The sequence below is a fragment of the Muscardinus avellanarius genome (genome assembly GCF_963383645.1).
Source record: "Muscardinus avellanarius genome assembly, chromosome: 3".
NCBI lineage: Eukaryota > Metazoa > Chordata > Mammalia > Rodentia > Gliridae > Muscardinus > Muscardinus avellanarius.
In genome coordinates, this window is record NC_137788.1 from 104,031,381 (window position 1) to 104,046,339 (window position 14,959).

General features: G+C 35.9%; 1 protein-coding gene and 1 pseudogene across 2 annotated transcripts in view; both read left to right on the forward strand.

Annotated features, from left to right (window-relative positions):
* Positions 1–14,959, forward strand: part of SYCP1 (synaptonemal complex protein 1) — a gene marked incomplete at both ends in the record, with an annotated part of 133,624 nt that overhangs the window by 85,342 nt on the left and 33,323 nt on the right. The window contains 2 exons of the mRNA XM_080691508.1: positions 3,277–3,339; positions 3,792–3,854. Coding sequence (XP_080547634.1) covers positions 3,277–3,339; positions 3,792–3,854 — 126 coding nt within the window. The remainder of the gene's footprint in view (positions 1–3,276; positions 3,340–3,791; positions 3,855–14,959) is intronic.
* On the forward strand, positions 7,027–7,282 carry LOC308261332 (NADH dehydrogenase [ubiquinone] 1 alpha subcomplex subunit 3-like; annotated as a pseudogene). The gene has a single exon. The product of its transcript is annotated as an NADH dehydrogenase [ubiquinone] 1 alpha subcomplex subunit 3-like (transcript).

Sequence of the window (14,959 nt, forward strand, 5' to 3'; positions counted from 1 at the left end):
TCCTCCTGTCTCAGCCTCCCAAGCGCTGGGATTACAGCGTGTACCACCAAGCCCTGCTAGTCTCTTTATTTTTGAAACAGAGTCTCACTGAGTTGTGAAGGGCCTCACCAAGTAGCTGAGGCTGTCTGCAAACTGTGATCTTACAGTCTCTGCCTCCTAAATGCTGGGATTACAAATGTGCGCCACCACACCTGGCCCAGAAAGAACTTTAAATAAAAAACCATATAATCTTAATTAGCCCTAGTTTTGAAGAGAGTTTAAACTTGAAGTTGGTGTAGACTTAAATATATTTAATTTTTATTAGCTTATACAGAAGAGTGTATGGTTGGCTTGGGAGGGGGCAATCAAGAGATCCAAAGTTAATAACTTATCATCATTTTAGTATAAATATTTACATATCTGGGAATGTGTAGTAATGCCAGTTTAAAAGATAGTTTTTAGAAAACTTTCTGGCAGGAGAAAGATATACTCATTAATATTAATTCTAAGGGAATATATATTTTTTTGTTTTGTTTTGGTATTGGGGATTGAACCTCGGGGCATTCTATCTCTGAGCTACACCCCTAGCCTTTTTAAAATTTCTTTGTTTTGAAACAGGGTCTCTCTAGGTTGCTGAGTCTCGCTTAAATTTAAGGTTGGTCTCAAACCTGTGATCTCCTGTCTCAGCCTCTCAAGTACTGTGTTCATAGGTGTGCACCATTATGCCCGGGGGCAATAGGTTTTGATGGCCTGAAGAATAGAGGACTAAGAAATACATGCAGCATGTGCTTTTTCTGGCAACATAATAAATATTTTGGCAATGCTTTAAACTGTTATTTTTTAAGTTTCTCCAACATTTATTTGGTGAAACCAAGAAGTCACTGATTGTTCTGCTATTGTTAAATTTCAACTGATTTTTGCATTGTTAAAAGATTTCTTCCCAGTTAATGTTTGTATTCTTCTATGACCTATTTTAGTCATAGTTTTAACTCTTTGAGTTCTTTATAGTAAATATATTTATTTTATATTCTATTTATGATTATTTTGATATCGGAAAATTTTCAGGTTTGATTCTTCTCATTGTTCTTTTGACTTTTACTCATTGAGCCTTATTTATTTATTGGTTTTTATGATTCCTTGGAATTTTATCTATGGGAATTTTTTTTTGTGTGTGTGTGTGTGGTACTGGGATGGAACCCCAGGGGTTTTCTACTTCTGGAATACACTCCCAGACTTATTTTATATTTTATTTGGAAACAGGGTCTCACTGAGTTGCTGAGAGTCTAAGTAGCTCAGGCTGGCTTTGAACCTGCATGATCCGCCTTAGCCTCCCAAGTACTGGAATTATAAGCATGTACCACCATGCCCAGCTGGCTATGGGAATTCTTTAAGACTTGTATGAAGTTGATATTCTCCACAGAAGATTTCTTAGTAGCTCTGTTAACCATGGGCCATTTTAAATGAAATTCTCCATTTGTGTTTTCTTCCAGATCATACAGACATCAAAAATTCAGCATATAAACTCACATAAGGCTATCTCATATTTACATATTTTTAGGGAAGGTTTTTATTTCTTTCAGTGTCAATATAAAGACAGATGAGTTTCCTTACTATATGGCAGATTTATTTCTTGTTTATCCTTTCACTGAGTATGTAGTTCTTCAAGTTAATATTTCATACCTTTAGTGGACCATAAATTTTGTCCCATGTCTTTGTTAACCTGGCTGGGTTCAGCAGATATTCTTAGAACAAATGCTGGCTTTGGTGTTAGCCCAAAATCTTCTAGGTTCACTTTATAATAATAATTTAGGCTTTTATTTTAAAATTATTTTATGAGGATCTAAGTGGCTTTTCTGCCAAAATGGAAATGTTTGATTTTTTAAAAAATAAATACAAAATGTAGGCTTGGGGTATATAAAAATTTAGATAAAATAAACTAAAGACAGCACTGCCATATATCATTTATTTTTAGAATATTAGCCAAATATGATTATGTGGGACTGAAAAATATTTAACAGGGGTTTGTGTTAATAAGGGAGATTTAAAATTTTGTCAGAGCTTTGCTTTGATGGAAAAATAGAACAGAGCTTGGAATGTAGCTCAGTGGTAGAGTGTATGCGTAGCATGCTCAAGTTCCTAAATTCAATCCCCCAGTACTACAGAAAGAAAGCAGGACAATTTACATATTTGTGATGCTTTAGATGGGGTTTCACTATGCTGCTCAAGTTGGTCTGGGATTCCTTGAGCTCCTCACTTGAGCTCAGGAATTTACATTAGCTTCCTGAATGCTGGAATTATGGACATGGGCATGTGTCACTATGCCTAGCTCAGTGCTGCTTTTATGGTACTCCAAGTGTTTCACAGGATAATGCCTCATGGCCCAGTTCTGTGTCTGTATCCAGATGAAATAATTCTAAAACTAATATATTAAAGTGATTTCATTAGTACCTAATAAGAGGAATTAGAGTTTAGTAAGGAGGCATTCGAGTGTCATATTCATCTCCTCTCTAAAATATAAGGATCTCAAAAATGAGGGAGAATAATGAATAAGGAAAAGACAAATTATAGTTATTCTTATCTCTTACAATCTATTTAGTAATATGATTCAACCATCATATAGAATTAACCAAGAGGCAAATTATTTTTTATTTTTTATTTTTTGGTGGTGTGGGGTTCCTGGAAGCTCTTCTACCTCCGGGCTACACTCCCAGACCCATTTTATACATTTTTTAAAAATTTGGAAACAGGGTCACTTAAGCCAGCGTGGCTGGCTTCAAACCTGCACAATCCTCCTGTCTCCCAAACGCAGGGATTACAAGCGTGTGCACCACCACGCCCGGCTCCAAGAGGCAAGTTTTATTTAAATTAGTTGACTCTAACTGGGTGTGGTAGTATGTGCCTGTGATTAAAAAATTGGGAGGCTGAGACAGGAGGATCACAACTTAGGGGCCATCAAGTAGCACTTTGTAAGACCCCACAGCAACTTAATGAGACCCTGTTTCAAAATAAAAAAAAAATAATTAAAAAGGTCTGGAGATGTACCTTTGAGGTAGAATGCACTGGGTTCAATCTCCAGTGCCCTCCCCTCAAAAAAGTTGAATCATACTTTCTTTAAGTAGATTAAGAAATGTTAAGAATTTCAAACTTAGGGATTACCTATAATTTATAATTTTACATTAGTGGAATTATTTCACAGTGTGTCTTTTAAAGTGAGTTTTATGTTATTCAATGTAGTAAATTATCAGAACAGTTGGACTGGAATATTGAGTAAAATAACTAATTTCTAATAATTTTTAGTGGAGCAATTTAAGAAAACAAGTTGAAAATAAAAGCAAATGCATTGAAGAGCTTCAGCAGGAGGTAGGTATTTTATGCATATTCTTGAAATAAAATTGATATTTTCACCATAATTTTAGAGGATAATGCTTTTATTTGTACTACTGATTAAACTTAAGGCAATAACAATTTGAGTTTTAATTGCTTTAGTACTAAATATAATTTTTAAAATTAATTTATTAAGGGTGGGATGTAGCTCAGTGGCAAAGTGCCTGCTTTGTAAGTGTGGCGCTCTGGGTTCGATCCCTGGTTCCAAAAAGACAAAAAAAAAGAACCCCTTTAAATTAATTTATTTATTTTTGTGGTGCTAGGGATTGAATTATATTTGGAAACAAGGCTTTGCTAAATTGCCGAGAGCCTCACTGAGTTGCTAAGGCTGTTCTTGAACCTGGGATTCTCTTGCGTCAGCCTCCCAAGTACTAGGATTCAAGTATGCACCATCATGCCTGGCTAATTTTTTATTTTTAACTTAACAGAATAAGGCCTTGAAAAAAAAGGGTACAGCAGAAAGCAAGCAACTGAATGTTTATGAGATAAAGGTATTTGACATCTTTACTTTTGTAAATACTTACAATGCATGAGAATTTAGAAATGTTTTGTCATTGTGACAGTTACTTTAAAAGATTATTATTTTTGTGAGTTGAGATGGTTTCTTACAGTTGTAATAAAGTATTTACCTGTGATTTAACTGGGTTAGAATTATACAAGCAGCTTAAAATATGTGTGTATACTCTCTGTGTATGTATCCATTTTTCTTTTACCCATACATTAAAAACCAAGATTGAAAAAGTTGGAAGAAGCTTGGACTCTACATATTTAAAAAGCTCCATGTATGATTATCTTGTGATATTAGGGATTTGACAACTATTTTAGCGTTGTAGTAAACAAATTGAAATTCTATAATGTAAATTTATTATTTCAGGGTCATACTTTTTGTCATTTTGTTTCTGTCTTTAAGTAATGGTTAACACTTCTTACTAAATTTACTTTTATTTTTTGCAGTACCAGTGCCTGGTACAAGAGAGGCAAATGCTCTACCACTAAGCTGCACCCCAAGCTCTTTTTAAATTTTATTTTCTTTTATTTTTGGTACTAGGGTTCCTGGAAACCCTTCTACCTCCGGGCTATACTCCCAGACCTGTTTTTGTATTTTTTATTTGGAAACAGGGTCTCTTAAGCCAGCAAGGCTGGCTTCAAACCAGTGCGATCCTCCTGTCTCCGCCTCCCAAGCACGGGGATTACAAGTGTGCGCCACCACGCCTGGCTTAAATTTTATTTTGAGACAAGGTCTTGCTAAGTTTCCTAGGATGGTCTCAAATTTTCTTTTCTCCTCTTTAGCTTCCTGAGTAGTTGATTACAGATGTGTGCCACTGCATGTGGCAATAAATAGTTTTAAAATCTTGAATGGAAAGCAATCGTTATCAATGTATTAAATATGTGCTTTTAGTAGGTAACAAAAATTTTATACTTTTTAAAATTCTCTTTGAAATAAAAATAAATAAATATTGTGATTAAAAGTTAAGGTAGAGCCAGATATTGTGATGTCTGTACTCCTAGTATGTGGGAAGATGAGACAGATCCAAAGCCAGCCTCAACAATTGAGTAAGACTTTCAGCAACCTAGCAAGACTCTTGTTTTAAAAAAAGAAAAAAAATTTAAAAAGGGCTGGAGGGGTGTAGCTTGGAGGTAGAATGCCCTTGTATTCAATATATAGTACTGTGTGTGCATGTGGGGAAACACATACATACACACACTCACACACACTTTAAGATAAACAAAATTTTTATAAACTGCTAACATTATGTAGAAAAGTAGCTGATAGATATACTGCATAATTCTGTACTTGTAGGTACAACATAAATATGCAAAAATATTCATAGCACCATTATTTGTAGTATTGACAAACTGAAGATATTGGTGTCTATCAGTACTATAAAAATCAGTCTAAAAGAAAATGGCCCCAAGATAACCTAAATGTTGAAGTTTTGGCGGATAAGGTCTTATATGCAGCTACTATAAACATGTTCAAAGACAGAATTTGTCATTCAAATGAAAGACCAAATGGAGAATTTCAATGCAGAACAGAAATTATAAAAAGAATCTAGAACTAAAAAGTGAAATATGGTAGAAAACAAAACAACTTCATGTTTTTCTAATAGTACATTAAGACAGATGAACAGAGTGTCAATGAAATTGAAGCTGGATAACTGGGCATGGTGGTGCATGCTTGTAATCCCACTTCTTGGGAGGCTGACACAGAAAATGAATAGGCAAGATACAAAGAAAGAGAAAAACACCTAAAAAACACTTACTTGACAAAGGATATATCCAGAATAAAGAACTTAAGCTTAAAACTCAATAATAAGAAAAACATTAAAATTTTAAAAATGGGCAAAAGGAAACAACATAATACACAACTTGACTACAAAAATGGGCAAAAGAGTTGAATAGACATTTTTCTGAAGAAGATATACAAATTGCTAATAAGCACATCATTAATCATTGCAAATCAAAAGTACTGTGAGGTGTCACCTCATACCTATTAGGATAGATATTATTAATAAACCAATATATATGTTTATGAGGAGAAATTGGAATTCTTGAGGACTATTATGAAAATGTCAGATGATCCTATCACTATTGGAAGGACTAAAAAAATAGGGCTAGGGGAGTAGCTCAGAGGTAAAATGGCCCTGGATTCCATTCCTATTACTGCAACAAAAAAAAAAAAAAAAGAAGAAAAAAGAAAAAGTTGGAAGCAATCTTAGTGTTTTGGCAGATGTTTGGATAAACAAAATGTGCTACTATAGAGGTACAATGTAATATATTCATCCTTAGGAAGCAATTTTTTATATATACAATATGGATGAACCTTAAAGACATATTAAGTGAAATAAGCTGGTCAAAAAAGGACAACTATTGTATAATTCTACTTGCATGAGCTCCTAGACTGGTCAAACTTAAAAAGATAGAAAATAGAGTGGTGGTTGTCAAGGGCTATGAGGAGAAGAGAAGATAAAGTTTACCACACATTCCCAAAGTGGGCTATATGAGTCCTGGGGACTGCTGGAATGAAATATAAATTTCATTTTTACATTTTATATTTTATATACTTATATTTATACATGTTAATATATAACAAATTTGTTAGCAATCTTTCTGCTTATCTTATGTATGTATTTATATATTTACTTATTTATTTATTGTAGTACTGAGGATGGAACACAGGGGCATTCTACCTCCAATCTACACCCCCACCCCTATTTTTTATTCTTTATTTTTGAAACAGGGTCTCACTGAGTTGCAAAGTGACTTGCTAGGAGTTGAGGCTATCTGTGAACCACAATCCTCCAGTTTCTGCCTCCCAAAATGTTGGGATTACAAGCGTGCGCCACCACACCCAGACCCCAGCCCTAATTTTTATTCTTTATTTTGAAACAGGGTCTCAATGAGTTGCAAAGGGTCTCACTAAGAAGCTGAGACTGTCCACGTACTCGGATCCTTGTTTCAGTTTCCCAAATGCAGGGATTACAAGCATGTGCCACCATGCCTGTCTTGCTTATTTTTTAAAGAGGGTAGATTTCCAGTGGACTTCTGAGTAATTTTTTTTTTCTGAAAAAGGGCTGGTAAGCCAAATAAGTTTGGGAATTTTTAGTCTACTTTCAGTCTTAAAAGATTTTGTAAGGCACCCTCACTGCTGCCGGGAGCAAGATGGCTGCAAGAATTGCCGACTACCTCAAGAACACCTGGGCCCAGCATCCAGTGCTGGTTGTGTCATTCACCGTCACAGGCCTCTCTATAATTCTGACCCCAATCAGCCCCTACACCAAGTATGCCATCATGACCAATAGAGCCACACCCTACAGCTACCCAGTGCCTGATTGAGATGATGGGAACATGCCCGATGTGCCCAGCCACCCCTCAGGACCCCCAGGGCCCCAGCTTGGAGTGGCTGAAGAACCTGTGAACACTTCCATTGACAGGAGGAAGCCCCTTCCCCTAATAAAAATGTGAAACCAAAAAAAAAAAAAAGATTTTGTAAGGAGTTTAGGGGATTGGTTGCATAATAATTGTAAATGTTCCTAAACTAGGGAACTGTGCAGTTATAAATGGCTCATATGAATCAGGGTGTGCTAGTGCATGCTTGTAATCCCAGTACTTGGGAGGCTGAGACCGGAGGATCTGGGTTCATGGCCAGCCTCAGCTTAGTGATGCATTCCGCAATTTAGTGAGACCCTGTTTCAAAATAAAGAAAAAAAAAAAATAGGGCTGGGGGTGTAGTTCAGAAGTAAAATCCTCCTTAGTTTAATCTCCAGTACCACAAAAAAAAGTTTCATATGGTAAATTTTATGTTATGTGTTTTGTCACAGTAAAAAATAAAATGGGTAAAAGTCTTAAATACTTCAAAAAGGAAAATATACAAATGACTAGCATTTGAAAAAATATTCGCTGGGCGTGGTGGTGCATGCTTGTAATCCCCGTGCTTGGGAGGCTGACATAGGAGGATTGCACAGATTTGAAGCCAGCCTCAGTTACTTAGTGAGGCTCTCAGAAACTTAGTTGAGACCCTGTTTCCAAAGAAAGTATAAAATAGGTCTGAGAGTATAGCACAGAGGTAGAAAAGCCCCTGGGTTCCATCCCAAGTACCACAAAAGAAAAATTCAATGTCATTAGTCATAACATACACGAAAAATAAACCTACAATAGGATACCACTACAAATATAACTGTGGCCAACTAGAAAATTTGTAGAACTCACTGCAAAATGAATATGTAGGGCACCCAGATAAAAAATTATTTAAGCCGGGCATGGTGGCCGCTTGCTTGTAATTCCAGCATTTGAGAGGCTGAGACCAGAGGATCGCGGTTCATGGATAGCCTCAGCTACTTAGTGAGGTCCTCTGCAATTCAGTGAGACCTGGTTTCAAAATAAAGAATAAAAAATAGGGCAGGGGGTATAGCTCAGAGGTAGAATGCTCCTGGGTTCCATCCTCAGACCCGCCAAAAAAATAAAAAATAAAAAAATTATTTAAAATTTATACAGCTTTATCCACATGAAAATATGTCAGGGGCCTTTTGTGACTACACAAGTGTCATACACTTGAATCTGGGTTCTATCCACAAGAAGCTGAAATTAAAAACACAGTCTTCAGCAAACATTAGTGAAGATATGGATAAACTAGAGCCCCATACATTCCTAATAGGCATGTGTAAAATAATCACTTTGGAAAATTGTGTGGTGGTTTGTTATAGAATTAAATATTCATTTATTCTATGACTCAACAATTCTTTTCTTGCATATTAACAGAAGATAATTGAAAAAATGTTCACTAAATGACTTCTACAAGAGGCTGGGCATGGTGGCGTCTGCTTGTAATCCCAACATTCGGTAGTCTGAGATCGGGGAATCACAGTTTGTGGACAGCCTCAGCTATTTGGGCACTCCATAACTTAGTGAGACCCTGTTTCAAAATAAACAATAAAAATAGGGCTGGGGGTGTAGCTTGGAGGTCGAATGCCCCTGGGTTCCGTCCTCAGACTCACACACACAAAAAAAAGATTTCAAGAATTTTCATACAGCTTTATCCACAATGATTAAATAAACGAAAACAATATAAATGTCAACAAAAAACTGAATGAACAAATTTGGCATTATTTAATGGAATCTCAATAACAAAAAGACCTATTGATACTGCTATGAACATGAATGAATTCTGTGTGTGTGTGTGTGTGTGTGTGTGTGTGTGTGTGTGTGTGTGTGTGTGTGTGGTATTGGAGACTGAACTCAAGGGCATTCTACCTCTGAGCCCTATTTTTTTTATTTATTTTATTTTGAAGCAGTGTCTCACTAAGTTGCAGAGGGCTTTGCAAAGTTGCTGCAGCTGGCTGCAATTTTTTGATCTTCCTTAGCTTTTCAAGTACTGGGATCACAGTTGTTCACAATGCCCAGCTACATAAAAGAACCTTGGATGAGGCTGAGTGAAATAACCTATATACTGAAAAGTACATTGAGCATGCTTCCAAATGAAATTTTAGAAGAGTCAAAGCCAATTTATATTCCTTTATTTATTTTCTGGTGGTACTGGAGATTGAAATCAGTTGCATTCTCTGAGCTACACCCTCCCTCATCCCTATTTTATTTGTATTTTTATTTTGAGACAGGGTCTCACTGAGATGCTGAGATTGGCCTTGAAACATCCATCATCCTGTGTCAACCTCACAAAGCCAGTTTGTAGAGAATGAAAGCAGAATAGTTGGTTGCATGGTTGGGAGGATGTGACAATCTGGAAAGGTATATAAGAGAACTTTTTGGGATTAGGAAAATAATTTGTATATAGATTGCTACTGCCATTATATGGTTCTAAAATAATTTTTCAAAGCTTATCAGACCTTGTTTTTTAGTTTTTATTTTTTTGCAGTACTGGGGATGGAAACCAGGGGCATTCTACCTCTGAGTGACACACCCAGCCCTGTTTTATTATTCTTTACTTTGAAACAGGTTTCACTGAGTTGCAGAGGGCCTACGTAGCTGAGGCTGGCTTTGAACCTGCACAATCCTCCTGTCTCAGCCTCCCAAATACTGGGATTACAAGCGTGCATCACTACGCCCAGCTTCTTATCAGACTTTATAATTAAAATTAAATGAATTTTAGCTTGGTGTATTGGCACATGCTTATAACCCCAGTGCTTGGGAGACTGAGACAGGAGGATACCAGGTTCACAGACAGCCTCAGCAACTTCTGAGACCCTGTTTCAAAATAAAAAAATAAAAGCCGGGAATGGTGGCTTATGCTTATGACCCTGGTACTTGGGAGGCTGAGACAGGAGGATTGAAGGTTTGAAAAAAGCCTCAGCAAGACTGTCATCAGCCTACAGAGACCCAGTTTCCAAACAGAAAATAAAATAGGGCTGGAGGTGTAGCTCAGAAGTAGAATGCCCCAGAGTTCAATCCCCAGTGCCACAATGTGTGTGTGTGTGTGTGTGTGTGTGTGTGTGTGTGTGTGTGTGTATATATAATAAAAAATAGGGCTGGGGGTATATGTAGCTCAGAAGTAGATTGCCTCTGGGTTCAAAACCCAGTACCACACAGAAAAAATTCAAATTTTATTTTGTGTAAATTATGTCATAATAAAGCTGAATTCTTTTAGGGTCTCAGTAAATAGCTGAGGCTGTTCTGTAACCTAAGATCCTCCTGTATCAAGCTTCCCAAATATTAGGATTATAGGTGTGTGTTAACCACCACCTGAATAATGTACACATTTTAAGGCTATAAATTTCTTGAGGATTCACTATAGCTTTATCCTATAGGTTTTGAAATACAGTAAATTAGCATTACTTGATTCAATATTCTCCTGTAATTCTTAATTTCTAAACTGTGATGTTCTGTTTTGTTAAAGATTTTTTAGTATAATTGCATAGTGATTAGAAAGAACACTCTGGAGTGGTTTTAGCATTTTGAAATTTATTGATATTTTCTTGATGGCCCATTATAGAGTCACTTTTTGTAAATATGCCTTATGTACTTGAAAATAATGCATATTCTACAGTTGCTGGAGTATTTAATTAGATCAAGATTGCTAGTCATATTCTTTAAATTTGTATATCCTTCTAAATTTACTGATTGCTAGTCATATTCTTTAAATTTGTATATCCTTCTAAATTTGCTGACTTTTTCTTTATGTTATTAATTGCTTGACTGAGATAAATGGGATAAAAATCTTACATGATGATTGTGAATTTATTTTATTTGTAGTTCTGTCAACATTTTTTTTCATTACTAGGGATAGAATTCAGGTCCTTGTGTTATGCCAAATAGGCAAACACTTCACCACTGACCTATATCCCTAGCCCTTTTTATTTTATTTTATTGTGAAATAGGGTCTCACTAAATGACCAAGGCTAGCCTTGAACATGAAATTCTCTTGCCTCAGCCTCCTGAGTATCTATAATAATATGTGCCCTGTTCAACTTTTCTTTCTTTTAAGGTCATATTAGTTGCTTCTAATTTATAATAAATGAAACTTTTTATTTTGTAAGATATAACTTTATATTCATACTTAATATGCATTTTATATTTATATATAATAGAAACAAATTTTTTGTGGGTCTCAGGATGGAACCCAGGGGCAATCGACCTCCGAGCTACACCCCCTGCCCTATTTTTTATTCTTTATTTTGAAACAGGGTCTCAGTTGCAAAAAGGGTCTCACTAAGGTAGCTGAGGCTGTCTGCAGACTACGATCCTCTGGTCTTAGCCTCCCAAATGCTGGAATTACAAGCATGTGCCACCATGCCCGGTTAGAAATTTTTATTAAAACAAAGATACCTTCTTTATATTTAGTAGTGCTTCTTGCTTTAGAACAGAGTTTTCTATTATACCTGTTTTATTCTCTTTACTATTTGCATTGCATGGAATGTCACTTAAATCCATTTATTTTTGTCTGTTCCTTTTTTTTTTTTGTGTGTGTGTGTGTGGTATAGGAGATTGAACCCCAGAGGCTTTCTACCTCTGAGTTATACCCCCAGCCTTATTTTATATTCCTTATTTTGAAACAGGGTCTCACTGAGTTGTGAAGGGCCTCACTATGTAGCTGAAGCTGACCACACAAGCCCATGATCATCCTGTCTCAGACTACCAAGTACTGGGATTACAAGCGTGCGCCACCATGCCCAGCTCCATTCTGTATTTTTATGTTTTATATGTCTCTTGTAAATAGCATATATAGTTGCAATTTATAATTTTACCTACTCTTAAAATTTTTGTTTGCCTGGTATATTTAGTCTTAAAATACATTATTTCTTTTATGTCTCATGGCTAACTTTTATGCTATTATCCTATTATTGTCATGAATTATAGTGAATTTGTTTTTTGAAGGGTTTTATATTGTTCAGAAGGAAGAAAATAGTAGAGTGAATTGGGGAGAGGCAATAATAACTGCTACTATTTAGAACTGATGAAAGACATGAATTTGTAGATACACAAAGATAAACTGCTATCAAGAAGGAAAATTTAAAAGAAATACATACCTAGGCTTAGGATAGTAAAATTACAGAATATCAGATTGAAGATCACTAATGAAAGGGTGGCAGGAGATAAAAATATTTTTTTTGGTGGTACTGGGGTTCCTGGAAACCCTTATACCTCTGGGCTACACTCCCAGCCCTATTTTATATTTTTATTTGGAAACAGGGTCTCTTATGCCAGCAAGGCTGGCTTCGAACCTGCGCGATCCTCCTGTCTCTGCCTCCTAAGCAGGGAGATTACAAGCGTGCACCACCATGCCTGGCTAAAATTCTTAATAAACAACAATGGAAGTCAGAAAATAGTGTGAAAATATTCTCTTGTACTAAGAAGATACCAGTCTTACTGTTTACCTTGAATTATATATACAACATACTTACCTTTAAAAAGTATTGGAACCTGGGTGTGGTGGCGCATGCTTGTAATCCCAGTGCTTAGGAGGCTGAGACAGGAGCCTCCTAGTGAAACTAGGATCACACAGGGTTCAAAGCCAGCCTCAGCTACTTTAGTGAGGCTCTCAGCAACTTAGTGAGACCCTGTTTCCAGATAAAATATAAAATAGGTCTGGGAGTATAGCCTGGAGGTAGAAAAGCCACTGGGTTCTACTCTCAGTACCAATAAATAAATAAATAAATAAATAAATAAATAAATAAATTGATGGAAACATACTTATGAAAAATATTCAGACTATTTAACAAAGACAACTTATATATTTATACTCATATATATGTAATACATGTCCTTTACAGTCTTATTAATATAGAAATTATATATATACACACACCACACACACACACACACACACACCTTTTTTTGTGGTACTGGGGATTGAACCCAGGAACATTCTACCTCTGAACTACACTCCCAGCCCAATTTTTTATTCTTTTTATTTTGAAATGGAGTCTAAGTTATAGAGGACTTCACTAAGTAGTGAAGGTTGGTCACGAACCCAGATCCTCCTGTGTCAGCCTCCCAAGTACTAAGATTACAAGCGTGTGCCACCATGCTTGGCTTTACAGCATATACTTTTTATCACAATCTAAAGGTAGATTTTTGTGAATATCATAATAGAATATATTTGAAAAAAGTTGAAAAGGATTAACCAAAATAATCTGAAAAGAAATAATTAGCCTGGATAGCCCTCATAAAGAAATCGAATTAGTGATTTGAGATTGTGTGTGTGTGTGTGTGTGTGTGTGTGTGTGTGTATGTGTGTGTATGTGTGTGTATTTTGTTACTGGAGATTGAACTCAGCCTCTATCTCTGAGCTATACTCCCTGGCCTTTTAATTTTTTTATTTTGAAATAAGGTCTCACTAGGTTCCTGAGAGTCTTGCTTAAGTTGCTGAGATTGGTCTCAAATCTCTGATCTTCCTGTCTCCCAAGTATTGGGATTATAGTTGTGCACCATTATACCTGGCTGACTTAAAATATTTGACGAGGCAAACTTCAGATTCAGTTGGTTTTAGACAGGAGTTCTGTCTATGTGAATTAATACAATCATATTAAGTGTGTTTAGTAGTAGTATTAGATACAGAAATCATTATTCATCTTAAAAGCCTGCTGAAAACTATTTCAAAATATAATTTAAAATTTAACACTTGCCAGGTATGGTGCTACACACTTGTACTTGGGAAACTGAGACAGAAAGATTGCACATTGAAGACCAGCCTTAGCAATGTAGCAAGACTTTCAGTAAATTAGTGAGACCCTATTTCAAAACAAAAACTAATAAGGGCCAGGGTTGTAACTTCAGTAGAATGCCCCTGGGTTCATTCCTTAATATTACACACACACACACACACACACACACACACACACACACACTCACAGCATTTATATTAAAATGAAAGCATTAGTTTACTCCAAGTTTGATTTATATGTTTATTTAAAATTTTATCAAGTATTTCTGTAAAACCTGACATGTTTATTCTAAAATTTATCTGAACGAGCAGTAAGCCAAGAAAATAACCAAGTCAGTTTTTTTTTTTGTTTTTTTTTTTTTGGTAATGAGGATTGAACCTAGGGGTCTTTTATCTCTAAGCTGCACTCCTAGCCTTACTCTGTTTTTACTTGGAAAACAGTCTTGCTAAGGTGGGCTTTGAACCTGAGATCCTCCTGTCTCAGCTTGCAAATACTGAGATTACAGGTGTGTGACACTATACCTAGCTATATGGCAGTCCCTAAAAAGGAAAAGACAGAGAAATATGTCCTATCAGATATAAAGATTATTTTTGCAACTAAGGTATTTAAGGCAGTATGACATTGGTACAAAGGTAATCAAGCCAGTTGAGAGAACCTAAAAAATGATCCATGAATAAATGGAAAGCAGACATAATATAGAGGTTGTATTGCAGATATATAGTGCTGAAACATTTGACTGTTGTAGCCTTACACTACAGACAGAAAAGAATTCCTTAAAGTTATAAATATCAATGAAAGGCAGGACTTGAAACCATTTGAAACAGATATAGAGAATAAATTTACTCTCTGGTAATACAGATTTCTTTTTTTGTGTGTGTGTGGGTCTGAGGATGGAACCCAGGGTCATTTGACCTCCAAGCTACATCCCCTGCCCTATTTTGTATTCTTTATTTTGAAACAGGGTCTCACTAAGTTGCAGA